This window comes from Bombus terrestris, chromosome 15 (genome assembly GCF_910591885.1).
Source record: "Bombus terrestris chromosome 15, iyBomTerr1.2, whole genome shotgun sequence".
Classification (NCBI taxonomy): domain Eukaryota; kingdom Metazoa; phylum Arthropoda; class Insecta; order Hymenoptera; family Apidae; genus Bombus; species Bombus terrestris.
In genome coordinates, this window is record NC_063283.1 from 10,365,292 (window position 1) to 10,384,098 (window position 18,807).

The 18,807-nt window shown below is 40.2% G+C and overlaps 3 protein-coding genes across 8 annotated transcripts in view; 1 reads left to right on the plus strand and 2 right to left on the minus strand.

Moving 5' to 3' along the window:
- LOC100643830 (angiotensin-converting enzyme) overlaps window positions 1–18,807 on the plus strand; it is a 56,547-nt gene that overhangs the window by 26,151 nt on the left and 11,589 nt on the right. For all 4 annotated transcript variants that reach the window (XM_048412833.1, XM_048412831.1, XM_048412834.1 and 1 more), the window contains exon 11: window positions 13,368–13,508. In XM_048412833.1, the coding sequence (XP_048268790.1) occupies window positions 13,368–13,508 (141 nt within the window). The remainder of the gene's footprint in view (window positions 1–13,367; window positions 13,509–18,807) is intronic.
- Window positions 411–5,798, minus strand: LOC110119926 (tetra-peptide repeat homeobox protein 1-like). Of its 3 annotated transcripts, XM_048412835.1 has the most exons (4): window positions 5,467–5,798; window positions 2,794–3,129; window positions 2,430–2,655; window positions 411–2,208 (listed from the first exon to the last, which is right to left on the minus strand). In XM_048412835.1, the coding sequence occupies exons 2-4, from the start codon at window positions 2,803–2,805 to the stop codon at window positions 1,229–1,231; spliced, it is 1,218 nt and encodes a 405-aa protein (XP_048268792.1). In that variant the 5' UTR covers window positions 2,806–3,129; window positions 5,467–5,798; the 3' UTR covers window positions 411–1,228. The 3 variants fall into 3 exon arrangements, with proteins under 3 accessions (XP_048268792.1, XP_048268793.1, XP_020722550.2); XM_048412836.1 differs by lacking the exon at window positions 5,467–5,798 and having other exon boundaries at window positions 2,877–3,429; XM_020866891.2 differs by lacking the exon at window positions 5,467–5,798 and having other exon boundaries at window positions 2,794–3,429.
- LOC100643957 (proline-rich protein 4) lies at window positions 7,110–9,252 on the minus strand. The gene is made up of 2 exons (XM_020866892.2): window positions 9,097–9,252; window positions 7,110–8,635 (listed from the first exon to the last, which is right to left on the minus strand). The coding sequence occupies exons 1-2, from the start codon at window positions 9,106–9,108 to the stop codon at window positions 7,574–7,576; spliced, it is 1,074 nt and encodes a 357-aa protein (XP_020722551.1). The 5' UTR covers window positions 9,109–9,252; the 3' UTR covers window positions 7,110–7,573.

The window sequence follows — 18,807 nt, forward strand, 5'->3', positions numbered from 1 at the left end:
CAGATTCATAGCTAAACAGGAAACGTAGAAAGTTTCGACGAAAGTCACGAAACTTGATTCTGTTGTTCCCGAATTCAATTACTGAAATTGAGATGAGCGTATTACGATTACAATTATCATGTTACGGTACGTATAGCGATACTAAATTTTCTTAAATAAAAATCACATAATTTCGAAGCTTCATTCTGGGAATGAAATTTGAGAAATATTTTTCGAGTAAATAGAAGAGATTACGATTATTCTTTGGTCGACTATTACGTTTATTTTAATCATGTTAGAATTGTGTAATTTTCTGTCGAGTATTACTGACGTTACTATTAGTTACGAGGAAAGTCTCGATCATGGTCGGAAGTTATGTCGTGGAAGTTCCATACGAATCAACAAGGAACATCAATGCAGTTAATCGGAACGAAGGCAAACGTGACCGGAAGGAAATCGATATCTTGGATTTCGTTGCATTTATGTAAAAAATATATCGTATCTTTTATCTAAATTATTCCAATGTTGTTTTCGGCCCTTATATGTTTGCAAATTTATATTCGAACGGTATCTTATTGGAAACTTATAGAAATAAATTAACTAAGAATCGTAATATCGATATTTCTTTTACATAAATAGAAATTATTTAAAGAGCGATAATTACTAATGGCATCAATGCGCATGTACTACGGCAGAAACTATTCTGTCGATATGCAAATGCAGAACCAGAAAATGGATTCCAGGGAATGTAGGTTGCAGTTCAAGTTTAATAATCAATGATATAGAAATTTTGAAATTCGCTACCTTTGAATTCTTTTTAATAAAACCAATTCTCCTGAAATTCCTTTGAAATTGGTTAATACTGGTTAAACTGCAAATATTTGTACAATTTCATATCCTTGTGGCCACAAATTGAAGATAGAGAACCTAAACAGAAATTAATTTCCTTCTGACCCTCCTTCTCTCACTTTAAGAGCCTATACTTTAGATATTTTATATATTTTTACATATAATATACGTTTACATTTCCTACAAATGAATAAAAATCCACAATCTAACTTCTAAATAACTCTAGTAACTCTAAATAGCTCTAAATAACTCTTCGATTCCACTTACGGTATTTGTACACACAAAAAGAAACGGAGAGAGCCACTCAACAATTACCATTGACTCCAAATTTCGCACTAGGAGACGCCCTAACTAAACAAGATTACTCTAACGTTCACCATGCTATTCACGTTCATCGCTTTCAATCGTGATATTTAACCTCGTCCACATCCTTTTCCTCTTCTACTGGTACAGAAACGGGTACTTTAACAGCATAGGGAACAGGCTTCTCAACAGAGTAAGGCACAGGTTTCGTCACGTGGACAGGTATAGGTCTATGGATTGGTACCTTCACCAGCACAGGCACCGGTTTTTCCACGGTATAAGGTACCTCCTTTTCCACAGGATATGGTGCTGGTACCGGAATCTTCACTTTGACAGGGATAGGTTTATCAACAGTTACAGGTACAGGTCTTGGTACCTTAACTGTCACAGGTACAGGTACTGGTTTATCAACGGGATAAGGGACAGGCTTGGAAACTAGCACAGGATATGGTTTAGATACCGGTATCGGTATCGGTTGTTCCACCTCGATTTTTACAGGATAATGCACCACTTTTTCGATAGGATACGGTTGAGGCACGTGTACCGGTACTTTTATTGCTACTGGAATTTTTCGTTCGATAGGAATTGGTTCGGGTATTGGTACCTTAACTTCATACTGAACTTTCTTCTCTACTGGAAAGGGGTCAGGTATATAAACCTTGAAAGGTACCGGACGATTGACTGGTACTTGGACCGGATAAGGTACTTCTTTGATCACTGGTACCGGTTTAGGTATCTTCAGTGGAACTTTGACGAAGACTTCTACCGGGTATGGTATTTTCTTTACGACTGGGTAAGGTTGTGGTACAGGTACTTTGATGGGGTACGGTATGTTCTTGACGATGGGATATCGTATCGTTTTTTCGACTGGATAGGGCACTGCAACTTTTTTTATCACGGTTACCATCTTGTGCACGTCCTCGTGCACGTGACGGCCTAGAACTTGACCCTCTCGGGGTACTCCGGCTGGTATATCGTTGGATTCTGGGATGTAGAGATCGTTGCTGTTGACTACCACTTCTTCGAGATTTTGCGCTTCTGCTTGCTGATCTTCCAAGGGCCCATTGTAGGAATCGTCTGTAACGATTTCGTTTAATTAACATTTATGTACCGTTGGTGTAAATATAAATAGTATAACGATCGGTATATTATATAAAAAAAAATGTGTTGTGCAAAAATACTAGACGAGGAAAAGAAAAATTTGCAGTCTCACGGCTATAGGTTTTTATTTTAATGAAAATGGACTTCTTACAAAGCGCTTACTATAAGAAGATATTATAACTGATAAATTTACGTACACGTTTCTTCTATCGACTTTGTAGATCTTGGTCTCCGATCTGTCCTCTCCAAAGCACCGCTCGTTTTCTCTTCAGCAACAGGAAAGTTTCGTTCTTGTTTAAAGTACTCTCGTGGCCGTATACTCATAGTTTGATAACATTTGTCAGAAATCGAAACTTGTTTCCGATTAATACGATGACCAGACGATGTTGCCACGGCGAATATCAACAAGATTGCCGTATTTCTCTACAAGTGGAACAGATGAATTTTTTACAAAATTTATAGCATTCTCGAAATTCACTTTTTAACATGATCACACGATATTCAGACACTTGGATGCAAATTTGGACATTCTTCTCGTTCCTCTCTTGTTTCAGAACGTACCATGTAATCCATCGTATAGATTAAGATCCTGGTGTCTGTAGGATTGAAAATTCTAACTAGAAAATTACAAACTAGACAATTACTAGGTAAATTACGTGGTTCTACTGGATTTTGAAGAATTTGCGATGCACGTTCCAAACTGGACAGAAGTAAATCAGTTCTGTCGATTTACTATCTTTTATATAGTCGTTCCTCCATCCAGAGCGTGTGCACAAGTTGATGGATTCACCAAGAGGGGACGCGCCTTCGCTTTCGCGTCTTTTGTCGAGAGTGAAACTCGTCCAGATAACGTCCCGGTCAGGCGCTATCGATTCGAAGAACCTAACTCTTGTTTAACTAGAATGAACAGAATCAAACATCTAGAAATGGAGCGACACTGAATGTTGGTGAACGAGTTTCAGTCAAGTTCAGTCGGTGTTTTCACGCCTTTTGCGACAACGTTTTTCCCTGTTGCGACGACCTTGAAATGCATTCCATCGAGAATGCTGGCCGCAACCGATCTCGATACGAGTCACGCACGGAACGAAAGCGAAAGATCGCCTGACTTTCGCAGTCTTCGGGTGATATGCTTGGGATTTCTAGTCAAAACCGGTGCTTAATAAATTTAGCATATTTTTTCAGGTTCTTCGTTTCTAACAGAAGATATCGAGTTAAAGATAATAAAGGGTGGAAAATTGAAACTGAGATCGTAATTTCAAGAAACAATAATTCTAAATAATAGAAATAATAAAATTGCAGAGATTACATATACACGACTTTATCTCGAATAATCTAAACAGATTGAAATTTGTTTTACACGCGGTGCTAAAATTTTCCAAATATCCTATTATTCTGTAACGCTAATAGAAGATACTGACTGCTAACAAATGTCAGATCCAGCATATGTAAGCAGAGAAATTAAACGAATCAAGTTCTAACATTTATGGCCTTCCGGATACCAACCGGAAAGATGTAAGCGACAAACCGTGCAAGACATTCACGGTCATGGACTATGTCGATGGAAACTGTGCCGCGGTTGTGGCCATAATCGAGCAAATGGTGGACAGTTCTTCGCAAAGATACACGTAATCGAAAAAGGGGAACATTGGCCGCGGAGAAAATATGGAATCGCGTTAACTGAGACCGTTTTATGGGAATTTCTCGGCGTACACGCGATAATCACGGGACCGTGAATGAATTCTGATCCTTTTCTGCTTTTTGGTAGCGTTTCTGTCATGCTTAATACACCATGCAAATTTTTTCCATGCACGTTGTTACTGACAACTGGTATCGCTCAGCAGAGAGTATAGTTTTCTTCTTTCATACGGACACGAAACACGTTTCAAAGAATTTTTAGACATACATATATGGGCATTATGGAGGAACTGTTTTAAAATATTTCGAGAAATCTGCAAATCGTTATCAAAATGTTTCGAACGCGTTCGTTTCGTAATTGTTTATTTTTATATTACTTTTTAGTGTCCAGGAAATTTTTATTCGTATTTTTGCATCGTTACGTCACTTCTTTGCGTACACGCATAACATATTCGTGAAAAAGGCCAAAATATTAGAATACTCTCGTGAGCATTACAGGTTAAAATTGTAAGAAGAAGTCATTAAGAAATCGATCGAAATTAAGAAATAAAAATTTCACTTTCAGATATCTGAATTTTTAAAGTGCACACTACTAGAACTAAATTCTGGAGTCAATATGCAAATAACTTTCTTTTTATCCTTAATGGTCATTACCATCAAAATTATTAAGCATGAGAAAACTCCATTCATGCAGCGCATTTGCGAATTTGGGTATCTTGTAATTGATTAATTATTGAAATCATTACGATGTCTATAATTAAATTGAAGTCCCTCTAACGATATGTAAAATCGGCCTTATTGTATTAATTACGATTATTTAATGGATAAGCCATTGAATAACGAGGCGGAGTCACGCGACCGATTACAAACGAGACCTCTTGATGGAGAAAAACCATCTCGATTAATTAAAAGAATCCAGCTTCGTTACATAGAGCGCGTCATTAGCATAATTGGCCGTCTTCGCTTTTGATGCGTACACGGTGTATACTAACGAACTATTATTTATAGCAATTGTGTGCCGCGCTAAAGACGATTTATCGGGCGTTCCACTCTTTTAAAGTTCTATTACGATCAGCGATTTAGAAAGATTTCAATTTAAATTTCCGGTCACAGCGCCATTTATCTCGAATTGAAATCTAGTCATTATACGATTTATCGAATATTCGGTAGTGTCGCTGGTAGTATCATTTCGAATGAAGTGCTGTAACTGCAGTCGATATTGTTTCCCACAGTTGCTTAATTTTAATTTTCTTATATAATGATTCGATTGTCTCTGCGAACTTAAAACAGGATATTATTTTCATTTAGCGATTCAGTCTCGAATTTAACTTTTTTCTTTAACTACTCAAATTCCCAACACGCAAAAGTGAATATACCGATCATTGTAAAATTCGTACGGCTTCTTTACCGACGCTCGCTACGAATAAAAGTTGAAGAAACTACCGAGCTATGCGCAAGTAGCGTTGCAGGAATGAAAATTTAGTTCGTAATAAGAAATCACTAATTAGAAATATCAGAAAAAATTAACGTATAAATTTATATCGATATATACTTATGATAATAAAATAAAGGAAGGAATAAAATGAAAAAGTTACGCACATGCCAGTTGTCCAAAATTTCACTAATTAAAAAAAGAAATGAAAGAGAACACCACAGGAACCAAGGTACAAAGACCTAGATGCAAGTAGAAACGCTCTTTGCCCTGTCAAAAGTCGCGAAAGGAGATTAGGACTGTTCCGGTCGGACACGAAGCGGTGAGTTTCTCTCCCATGACTATCTTTCGTACGAAGGGGAGGCCTCTCTCACTTTCAGCCTCGGTGGAAGTCGCGTGCGGTTCGATTGCATAAGAGTTGCCGGCTTGTTCGATGGACGAGCACGAAGCGTGTGATTCGTGAGTCAAGTGACTGCTTGGGCACGGTCGAAGTGGGTCGAAGCGCAAAAGTCAAACTCATTGTATATCATGAATATCGTTACACGAAAAAATTGAACATGGAAATTCGACTTTCGTTTACCGTGACCTTGCAAGGAGAAAATATTTCTTTATTTATATTCTCGATACGTTTTTTTACGTTTTTTTTTTCTTTTTTGTTCATTTCCACTTTCGGTTTGTTCGTTTAAATTTTCTCTCTTGCTTATTTATTTTTCTGCTTGCTACTGAATTGCAAACGTCAACGTGGGAGAATGAAATAAGTCGTGGGCGTGATCCGTCGACATACTCGGCTACTTCAGGCCCGAGCTAACGACGCGACATCAATTAACGATTCCAACGAACAGAGAGTCACGTGCGCGAGTTTCTTTAATTAAAATAATGCTGCTGCTTTTTCGAGGAGTTCGCACAAGGCACGCGTACATTGAAATCGTATATAGCCGAAGAATCCATCGGGGTTGCTTAACGAACGCGCAACGAAGATAATTAAAGGTTACTGTTGAATCGTTGCTAAAGTTTCCGGTGCTTCCATCGAACTTGTACGCCTTGTCAATAATCGCTTTCCCTTTGGCGGTATTGTTCAAGACTGACATACGCGCAGAAATTGTCAGGCTCGCTCGAAAATTCAGAGCCACTGGGAATTGCTAATAAAAAGAGGGAAAAATAATACGTTCGATATAAGACGAAAGAAAGGCGAAAATCGATAAGATCGCCTTTTCACGAATCTTTTCCCGAGTATTCCGGTAATTCCGTGGAAAGTGGATATGGGTCAAAGAACAACGAGCTGTATATCGGTGCAAATTACGAGGACACGTTGACGGTAAGGGGCGATCAAGAGCATCGATTTGGCAGGCCCGTGTTGGCAGCGAGAGAAGTGGGTCGTGGCTCTGCCATCCAGTTTAGCGTGTCGTCGATAGAGCACGCGAATCCTCCGTGCACCTGCACGCATGGTCGGTCGGACTATTGGAAGAAAGTTTCAAATAGAAAGTGAAACTCGCGAATTCGCAAACTCTGTCCCTTCGATCGAAGCACGTGGAAAGCGAGCATCCGATCGTGACACGGATTCTCCCACAGCCTTGTAATAATATCGACGATTCGAGGACTATCGATCGACAGAGAACGTGAAATTGTTTTTGAGATCGTCGATGATAAATATCGTTGTAGAATAGTTAATGAATAGGAACGGCGAGAGACGTCGGTGAATCGAGCACGCGGAAAACGAAAGTGGAAATTGTTAAACTAGTCGTGACGTCGCGTCGGTCGAAGGAATCCGAGGGAAGGTCGTATCGAGCGTGAAACAACACACCGTTCGATATTATTTAGGTTATTAATATTTATAATTCGTACAAAAATACATGTATTCTGCTATTTCGGTAGAAAAAAAAAAGAAGGTGAGATAAGCGAGCTGTTGGTCGAAGATCGCCAAAGACGGGCTCCAACTATGAATCTCTCGATTTCTTCGTATCCATGACTTGTGTCGCCATGTTTGCGGGGTTTGTTACGATCGACCTCGGAGGAACCGGTCTCTGGAGCGGCGCGATGTGTTCGTTAGACTCGCGGCTCACCCCTGTCGCGATCCAGGTACAAGAAGAAATACGTGAATAGACGCGTGCCATCGAGTACCGTTCCCTTCCGACTCTCGTCAATTTCATTTCTTCTTTTCTCTCCTCTATTTTCCTAAAGCTGCTCGTCGATTGCTCGATGTCGCCGGCACGTGATTACCATCCGAAAGATCGCTCGAATGGTAATCAAGCTGGAACAAACGCGACTGGAACGAAGTTAATGATAACCGTGGCCACCCGCCCACTCGCTGCTGTAACCAACGTCATGTACCGAAACTGCTACTGGTACTTTAACTGGGTACGGAACAGGTTTCTCAACCGGGTAGGGCACCGGTTTCTCGATGTGAACTGGATACGGTCTGTCTACTGGAACCTTAACTTCCACCGGCACCGGCCGATCCACGGGGTAAGGTACTGGCTTCTCGACTGGATAGGGCTGTGGTACCGGTACCTTTACCGGGACAGCGACTGGCTTCTCTACCGGGACTGGATACGGTCTGTCGACTGGTACTTTGACTGCGACTGGCACTGGTTTTTCCACTGGATAGGGTACTGGCCTGTCAACGTGCACGGGGTAGGGTTTGAGTACTGGCACGTGGATCGGACGATCAACAGGAACCTTCACCGGAACCAATTTTTCCACTGGATAAGGGGCTGGTACATGGACTGGAACTTTGACCGGCACTGGGACTGGTTTCTCAACTGGATACGGTTGTGGCACTGGTACCTTTACCGGATATGGTACGTGTTTCTCCACGGGGTAAGGCTGTGGAACCAAAACTTTGACGGGGTATGGGCGATCGACGGGTACGTGAACCGGATATGGAACCTTCTTTTCCACGGGGTACGGTTGTGGTACGTGTACTGGAACCTTGACGAGGACCTTGACTGGATAAGGCTTTTCCACCGGGTATGGTTGCGGTACTGGAACTTTCACAGGGACTGGGTAGGGTTTCTCCACGGGGTAAGGCACGTGTTTCTCCACGGGATATGGAACAGCTACGTTCTTAACAACAGTCACGGTCTTGATGTGTTCGTGTCCACCATCGTAGCCACCATAGCCACCGCCATAGCCGCTGCCGCTTAATTCCAGACCACTGTGTCCACCAGATCCGATGTCATAACCACCGTCGTAGCTGTAACCGTAACCGAGACCCAACAGGCCGCGTTTCTCTTGTTTTTTCGTAGAATTGTCTTCCACCGAAGCTTCTGCTTTCTCAGACGTCTTCTCCTCGGCCCACGTGGACGAAACCAACAGGGCGATCGCTGTCGTGTAAACCTAGAAAACCACATCGGAACGTTAGTATTTGGTCGAAGGCCGGATCACATAGTCGACTAGACCGGCTATGAAAACGAAAGCGATTCGAGAGACCGGTTGTAAACGGATCGTACGAACGATTTCGAGTTTCTAGACCAAAAGACACCGGCTGAGTCGCGATTACTGGGATTTTCAGGGAATCCCCAGAAGCTGGATCGGATTCTATCGCAACGAGATCACTGTGCGCGAATCTACGAATCGACGTTACGGTTCTTGGAAGTACAAATAAGTTACAATCAATTTGCTGGAAAGCAACGTCCCGATACGGAAACTACAGAACCAGCTCGAGATAGAAATCATTCACTGCGCGACGTGAACGCGTAAACGTATCTTTCTGGTCACTACTCGACCCCGTTGTTCCGGTCGCCGGTTTCTCGGACAGGGGCCGACAATCGTTCCCCTTCGTCGTGTCACTCACGTACCAGGATTCTCATTTTTGCTCTCGAGATATTCCAGGTGCGTCCAGAAGTGAACTGGATGCTGATTGCCGTTGGTTCGTCGCCTTATATACACGGCATACTTTCGCCTTCGCCACCCGGGCCCAACACACCGTACCCCCCTCGTTACACCTCTTTGTTCGCGTAGAACGACCACGATCGGCTACCACTCCCCTTTGGGAGACACACGAGTCACCTCCCCACGCCACTCCGAAACGTCCCTCTCCTTAGGCAACAGTTTCGTTTTCTTCGTCGTCCGGGGCATCCCCACTGTTGACCACCGTGGATTCCACTATTATGCGGATACCCGACATCGGTACCCCGATATGCGTATGAGTCGTTTCCAGTGCTAGATACCTGATGTAGCTGTGACATTTATTATTAGATTTTTTTTCGAAGATGGAGATTCGCGGAATTCCCGGTGAGTTTGAATTGTTGGTTGGACAGGTTAGGACAGGCTGCTGTTTAAGCGCTTTAAGACCGATCTATTATATGTGAATTACGTGACAGCTGAATTTCTCCGATATCGTAATTACTTTATTCTTGGTGAGTTTGAACAGAAGTAGATCGGTGGATTTCTGATATCGATCCTGACATCGTGCTGCTTTAGAACAAAAAGCTAATTTTTTCTACTTTCGTTTTTAATACGATTCTCGATCATGGGAATACATATTTGTATTAACAGAATTGATCCTTTACCTACAATTCTATGTTGTAGTTTTCAAAGGTAGTAATATCTTCATTACTTTATTCATATTATTTCTATTCTGTCTCCATTGGATCGTCCTGGTATCCTCGATGAATCGAAATTCTTGCGCTAAATTCTTCCTCCGTTCAACCTTGTCTCGTAACAATATTTTAGTCGCAATAATATTTTGCATAAAAAAAGAAAATTAGTTCCCGATTTATACGTTTCGTCTCGCCTGTGAAATCCTAATTGCTTTATTAGCGACATTTATATTCGAAAGAGAAACATAAGGGGAAAATTTTGGAACGTAATACTCGTGCATCTGACGTAACGTGTTAAATGTCTCGTATACAAAAATCTCTCTGTCACGTTGCATCCGCGCTCGTTCCTTTCTCCGTAGTTTCGCCCCAACTTCCGACTGTGCGTAATTCGCATACCAACCTGTTGACGCGTCGAAAATATCTCTCTTTAATAGTCGCATCTCCTATATATTTCTTCTCTTATTCTAAACCTCAACCTCATTTGTAATCTCCATAGAACGCAATTAATCGACGAAGTATCGAACACAAAGGGTTCTTTCTATTTCGATCGACGTTTCAATACTATTTCTTAAGTCTCTACATAGAACTCGATACTATTGCGGTACATGAAATTTGCGCAACTGGCCCAATTCGACGAATATTATCCTCTTTTTTCCAACCGGACATAATCGTCGCCGGTAGACGATAATCGAATCGGTGCAACACGTTCCAACTCCTCTTCCCTTTCTCCCTGTTTTACCGTTCCGTTTTCGTCCTTCCTCTCTCGACGGTAACCTCGACGGTTACGTGTGCACCAAGCCGTAGGTGCTCACCCGTAAGGATTTATCCGCCGCCAATCTCGTGGGTGCAACCATTGCTCTCTTTCATGAGACACGCGGTCCTACGTCACGATTTCCCTCTCTTTTCATAGTTTGTCCCCGGTTCCGTTTTCTGCTGCTACCGATTAAAAATCTGAAACCGCTTCTAGCATTTTTTCTATAGAAGAGGAAGAAAGTAAGAAATAACGTGATTCATTTTTTACTTTTATTCTCGTAATTAACGATGTTTCAATTTTGTTTCCTCCTTTAATTCATATGCCCCGAACAACTCTTATTAATTGCGATAATAGGAGCCGACGAGCGACGTTCGGATAGCTGAAATTTACCGACAATTTCCATGCAAACGTTTAGTTGCGTACCGAACGTGTACGTCTTGAAAAAATAAAAGTTCTACGTAGGATTTCTCAGTTAAAAGCTATATACCTTGATACACTGTAAGGTACTTGATACGATATTTCATGAGATAATTAACTCTCCATAGTATTCGCAATTTTATATACATACGATTGATCGATAGGAATACATTTCTACGTAAGATCGGACACGAAGACAAGAAATCGAATCCTTGAAACGTTTTAATCTTTAAACTACGAATATACACGTGTTATATCTTATAAAATGTCTCGCATTGCTATTAAAATTTGCAAATTCTCTTCTCACCAAATATTTTGTAACATACACACACACACACAACGCCTACTCGCACGATGGTCGTTAGGAATGTATAATATACAATCGATGCTGACCACTCGCGAGATCGTTGGATCGTTACGTAACGACTGTACATGGCGAGATTCTCGCGATTACCGTGCGCACGATTTACATTCGATCGAAGGGAAATTGATGGTCGAAATGTGGGCAGTATATAAACGATCGAGAATTGGCTTTATTTATAATAAATCACGCGCGTTAAATCGAGGTGTTATATTAATAAGAATATGAGTTAAGGCGAGATTTCATTTCGCCGTTCGACCGCTAGAAAAATAAAATCTTGAGAGGAATCTACGAGGAGCAGGATTTGAAAGTCAAATCCATTTGACAGCATTCGAATTATTATCTAACGTTAGATGGAAATATCGGAGATCGACGTTTCTGCCGGTCTTTGGATCGATTTGACTAAAATGATCGAAACGAACTGTCGCTTGTAAATCACTAGCCCTGCCACTCACAACGAAGGCTTCTCCTTGAATTCAATTACCGTCGTTTTCCTCGCCTCGAGATGGAGCTTCGATCTTTACGGCCTATCGTCGATTTCTATCTTGAACCAAGCACGTGGGCAGAAGCTCAAAGATTAACGGATAAAAATTCGCCAGAATACGCGTATTCTCGCTGCTGCGTAACCGTCCGACAGACTTTTTTATCCCGTCCAATTTCACCTCTCTTAGTTACGTTCGATGATATCAATCGTAATAGCCACCTTGGGTTTCTTTCCTTTTTTTTTTTTTTTTTTTTTTTTGTCTCTTTCACTAACAAAACGACGATCAAGGATGAAATTTAGGCGAAAGAAACTTTCGGAGAAACCTTGGACTTCGAAGATATGGCCTAACCTTCGTGATTCGCTGAAAAATCGATATCTCGCTCGCTATACCTTGTAGAATTCAAGATTAGCATCATCCTTTGCCATCGACTCCCTGTTATCCTTGTTACCTGATTATTCAGATTGGTACTGCCGCTCGCATGTATAATCACGAGAGACGAACGGAGGCGGACAGTGATTTAAAACGTTACAATATGTCGCGTGATTACATCGGTGAGAAATACATTTTCTTATGAAATGTTCTTTGAAAATTTCAACGTTAACTATGTGCTTGTATAAAAACAAAAAGCGTACAGGTTTTGAACAGTTTAACTTGCGACGGGCTCGCTTTCAACTCATTTCTACAAAAGCTCGTTTCTACGAAAAAAAGCAAGTAGGTTATCGACGAAAAAAAGCATTTAACGTGCGCACTGACGAAAGTAAGAATTCGTCGCGCGAAAGTGAAACCAAAAATCTCGGTCATAAAACAACCACAGCGTAATTACGGATCGTTATGAAACTATCGACGCTCCAATCGAGGATCGGCCTGGCGACATTCCTTACTTTCGCGATCGCGGTCGTAATAATTTCCTCCGAGAGGCCACGAGGCAGCCTCTTTTCGATGGAAAGTAGACGAACAAGAGCGTAACAACGATCCGCGAAGGATAGTCCCCGCGTTTATTACGTAAAGGTCGTCGTCGATGAAGAGTCTCTGTGAAACGTGTCTCTTTCTTTTTCTCTCTCTCCCTCTGTGTTCTTTCCATCTTCCTTCTTTTTCACTTTCATCGCGTTACTTCTCCGAGAGAAGATCTATCCGAGAAAGAACAAGCACGACCTTTCGCGGAATCGTTGAAAGGAATCCTAAGCGGCAAATCGACCTTGTTGACATTGACCTTGAAGGAGACGTCACGGTTTCTTCGTGGTTCGCAAAAAGTCGCCACAGTTGAGGTCGTTAAACGCTTCGTCAATTAATCTGCTCACGATCACCTCTCAATTCTTACTTACTTCTGAATATCTATTTGATAATTTTTGATTCGTCTCCGCCGTACCGTGGATTTGTTGTTGGCGAAAGTTCTCTGAGAAATTTTTCTCAGTCGATCGGTGTCGATACGCTGATGCGCATTTAAATATGAAATTTGTCACAAGGAGATTGCACCACGTACGTTAAGTTCATTTTCTCTTATGTTTCGCAGGAACTTTGTGGCAGGGGTCCTTCAGTTTCAACTCTATCGAGCATTATGCGAAGCGGCTGGACAGAGGAACGTAGACGATCCCAGGAGACCTCTGCACAGATGCGATTTCTACAGAAGCCCGGAAGCTGGCAGGATCTTGGGGTGAGTATTTTGATGGAATATTAACCATGAGTTTATGAGACAAGAACGTCGAATATAATATTAATATTAATTACTTGAATCGTTTTAAGCGAAACGACGATTTTTTTTAAGTAAAACCAAGTAATATAGCGGATAGCGCATGTCGTCGAATAGTACTTGTAAGTTGTAATCTACCTGTAAGCACGTTTGGTAGTATATTAGTGCAGGAAGTATATTAGTGCAGGTGGTACTACAAAGCACCGCAAGTCCATAAAGGGTTGAACCAAAATTCAATATTGAGACATTCGGCACCAGTTGCGCGAGTATTAGGTAACGAGAAAAAAACAACGATAGCCTGTTGTAAAAGGCGAACTTAACGTCTCCGTTTGCCAGAATATTCTCAACAAAGCGAACGACTTTCTCAACGACATGATAAATAGATTGAACGTAACCGCTGTCCGTTTCTTCTTGTACCTGCTCGCGAGTAACGTTAGCGAAACAGTTTTACGTCTGATTGGACGGCCGCGCGGAAAAGACAGAAAAAAAGAAAGCAGGTGGAAAAGAAAAAGAGCGAAACGAAGTGCAGGAGCGCCACTTTGACAGCCAAAGGCCGCGTTAAACCGTCATAAAACATGAACGCGTAACGTAACTCGGACTAACAAGATTGACAAAGGAACATAGCACAGAAGATGTTTGAACGATTTCGTGAGGATCCGACTAATCGTGTTAGTTTTAACACTACCTCGTTCATAGAAAGTCCATAAGGTCGAAGTATAACGATTAACTAACCGATAGAAAAAGTTCCGCTTTACGAAACACAGCATACTTTCCCTTTTCATCTGCCATATGCCCTGGCCATCATCGCTGGATCATTTTATGGAAGGAATGCTCGAGAATGGAGAAGATATATAGCAAGTAGTTTTCACTACATTCGCAACATCGTGCAAAAATTGTCGATCATTTATCATAGAAATGTTCTACTTTTAGAAATGTTGTTGTACATGTTACTTCGTGTTATTAGACTACGATATGCGAAGTTTCTGATTCTTTCCTATATTCATCTTTTTTTAACAAGTATCGTTATCTTTCGTTTTTAAAATTCATTCTATATATCGTTCCATTATAGAAATGGAAATCTTCTCCTTTATACAAAGTTTTCATCTTTTAACTTTTGCACATACAAATACGATTCGAAGTAATGCAATATTTTAATTATATTATTATTTCTTTCCAACAAGCATGCAACGAGTAGGTGTTTCAATATTCGTGACCTAGCATAAAATCAGCGTAGGTGGTCTAAGACTTTTACGCATTACCATCTATCTCGTGATGATACAAAGACATCGTCTGCGTTCCTCAACATCCTCCGTCGTCCAATACAAAATTACATATTTCTCTAACCCGGTAGTAACTTGAAACGCGTTTGATCTTTGTTCCACCTGATAGAACATAGATTTTTGTATTTTACAGCTGTAAGAACATGGATTTTTCTCTCGACAGAATTTCGAAAGAGGGCACTTTCGTATATTTATACGCCGATTTAATAACAAGTTCGGTTTAAAATTCACGCTTCTCGAGAAAGTAAGAGGAATATTTAAAAAAATTGGAACCACCTAGTTCACCTTCTTGGATATTTCTAACGAAAGATCGCGAAAGGAAGGAATCTCTCGAACGATGAATAAGAATAAAATAAAATCGATAAAAAGATGGGACTCTGTGTAAGATTCTGCGATTAACATATTCCAAGGTACCACAGGCGTAAAGAACGTGTTCCTCGCTTTTAAATAAAACGTGCTGGTTATCGACATCCGAAACTAATTTGATTTCCATAATTTTTCATAAATGTCAACGGACTATGAAATCAGGAATTCCAATTTTGTCTGTTAAGCCAGACGGCGAACACGAGGATTGGTTTGGGACATCCGACAAATTTTTTGTCGTAAGGGTTCTGATTTTTTGACCTGATTAAAATTCAAGGCTAACGCCGAGTTTCCTATTTACATATTCGCATGGATACTCGACTGGCCTGTTCCTTCTGCGATTTCGCTTTAAAAATAGTTCAGACGTGTTAGTCGAAATAACTACAGTCTTTCATTCATGACATATATATTTAATAAATATTACAAAATACTTCCATTCCCTGAGATTATTTAACGATAACGAAACACGCGTGTTAGATTGTACAGAAAAGAGATATCTGGTGTTCCTTTTGTAATAAGTCCTTGCTTGATGAATACATATTATATCATTTAGTCGAGGCTAACGTTAATAGCGTTGATAAGCGGATAGAACAGTGTCTTATGGGACGATCGAAAGTACACGCTATACTTTTACAAAACCGTGTCATCGATCGGTTACGTGACGAACGATTGCGAAAAACTTATATCAGAATCGAAAAATCAAGTAGTCCACTGTAACATTAGTTAGTTCTCCAATTTCTCGTGCATTGCAGCAAGATTACGCTTGTACAGAAATGCTGGAACTCTTTGTGCCATAAGCTCTGAACGACGCATTAACCCTGAATAAAATGTCGACTAAGTTGAACGACTAGTTTATTTACTTGATTAAAAGGCAAACGACGAAATAACATGTAAGAGTTGCGTGAATTCCACATAATCGAGAAACGTTAAGTATTACGTAAACAAGAAAGTTCTATCGTTTCTTTTGTGACAGAGGAGGATGACGCAGACACGTAGAAAAGAACGTATAGAAATATAGTAAAACATAACAGATACGTTACAAAAACGCCAGTAAATATAATAAATTGATTGTAAAAAAAGATTGCAAATAAAACGTCGTTCTAATGCAAGAAAAATTAACAGGCACCTAATAAGCTGTAAACTGGAATCATCGAATCTCTCAAGAATTCTATCTTCGAGTTTTTGCTTCTTGAAACTAATCAAGTTTCCTTATGATTTTAAGATGATCGTAAAAAGACGTCAGAGAATCTAAATTAGAGAAATAAAAATTTCAGAAAAAATGGCAGAATTAGTATCTGGACGATCTGCTAGACCTTGGCTTAATATATGCTCGTTTGTGACATTTCTCGCGATGCTTTGTCACAGAATGAAAATTCTGATTCAATCAATCTAAATCAATCAACCTTGGATTGGAGGAACTTGAGAATTTGTGAAATTTTATTTCAGCAAATCAACTGCTTCCTCCTTCGAAGCTATCGTCAGCGTAATCAAATAAAACATTTTGATATTTAGTCTGACCTATAGGAACGTTGTTCTTCTCTTTTTATATCGCAAAATATCTGCATGAAACACGTATAAAATTGAAATAACATGTTTGCACGTTTAAATTATTTGATTCTGTCGCTTCGCTAATAACGAATGATATCTTCTGCTTCCATTAAACTGATCAATTCCATCTTTTATAAATTGCTCACTTTCATTATCCAGATACACGAATGTTCGATTATAAAAATTGATAAAAATTGCACGATGTAATAATTAATAATAGAAAAAGATGGAAAGGAGATAATAACGAGATACGCTCTTCTTTTTCTAGTTTGTAATCGCTGATCAATTATGCGTTCAAACACCTTGAAACACGGAACAAACCAATTTCTTGAGCTATCGCGAAAATTGTGATGGATGACATGCCAAAAAAACACATAAATAGTCTGAGTCCATTGATCATAAATTATTCAGGATTTACAAGAAACCCACGATACATCAGTTCCTAAGCGTTTAACCGTACAAAAAAAATTACAAAATCGGCAATTATGGGAGGATATTGTACACAGACGAAGCTCGCTAACTCGAACTTTAATGGAAGAATCAAAATTTTCAAGTCCTAGAGGTTTCGATTGTATGTGAAATTTTTACTCGAAAAGTATTCGACATAAAGAAGTTTTGTACGAAGGTACAATTATTTTCACCTTCTCGGAAAATGTTATCATTTGATATATATAAATGCATAAGTTAAAGATATGCACGTGGTCTAAGTGCGATGAAGTAGAGATACGACTTGTGTCGTCTTATGTTACTTGAGACAATCCTAACGATCGGTTTCTCACATCTTGTGACACGTGGCATAGCTGTAGGCACACTTTCAGTTGCAAAGGCAACGACGATACAGGTTCCACTTGTTAGAGATCTGGCTATTGTAAATTCCAGTTACAGAGGTAACATAATGCATCTGAACGCGTGACAAATAATTCGAGCTAATGTCAGTTTTATTTCGATTTCCAGAGGTCTTCGCGGTAGAGCAAAAGAAAATGAGCAAAGTTGTGGTCTTGTAGAGATTTTCGACCTACAGAGGTTCGAGTTATCGGGCTTCGACTGTAATAATTTATCGTATCGTCGAGTTTGTTTTATTTTATTATATTATATTTCTTTTATTTTCCAACGCGAGGAATCCTCATCGAAAATCTTTTATTTGCATCTCGTCGCGGATGATCACCGAACTTTCGTCCTGGCGTTATCTGTGTCTGTTACCTCGGACAGATTGAGATTCCTAATAAGAGTAGGAACATGAGGAAACCCCGGATTATTGGCTGAGATTGAAAGGAACGAGCGATACTTTCAAGGTCCGCCGAAGAGACGTAATGGACAATCTTGGAAAGATCTTTGGATAGAGTTACCTCTTGACGTATATATTGTATAAGCGAGTAGAATATAATGCACGTGGGCGTACATAGAGATGGAATATATCGGAAGAGATCTACTATATCGATCTCGTAGCGATCCGATCGCGTCCCTTGACAATCTCTGGTAGGCTGCGTGATCTAGGTCAACGAGAGAGGAACCTTTGTTCAGTTGCGCAACTTCGGTTGCCAATTTGGTATTTGTATCTTGATTCTAAATTCCGCGTTAGCGAATTTAACTCGACACATGCGACCATCGATTTAACAAAAATTCACGATTCGATCAGAAAATATATTCAGTCACCTGGAAGGAAGGAAGAACTCGAAGAAAATGGGAATTACAGACGTCATTTTTGAAAATTTACTTACTTGGAACGTTCATAAACAAAGTATTTCAAAATTTGGGAAGAAAATATGTAAAGGGATCGGACATGAAGAAGAAGCAAAGAAAGACGAAATGAAACGTCTAGATTAATCGTATCGTTTTACTTTCTTATCAAATAAACCTGTGGTTACAAAGGGTTAAACGATGGCACGCGGCGATGCGTAGCTGCTTTCGTTTCTCCCTAAGTAGCGAATGAAGAAATCTCAAGAAACGAGCAATTAAAAGCGATACAACCGTCGGAACGTGCAGCTCGCGGTAATAAATCGTTTCTATCGCTTGGGAGGATCTGCAACTGATGCAGTGAAATTATCTGTTTAGGAGGAGCGTAATGCGCGTTC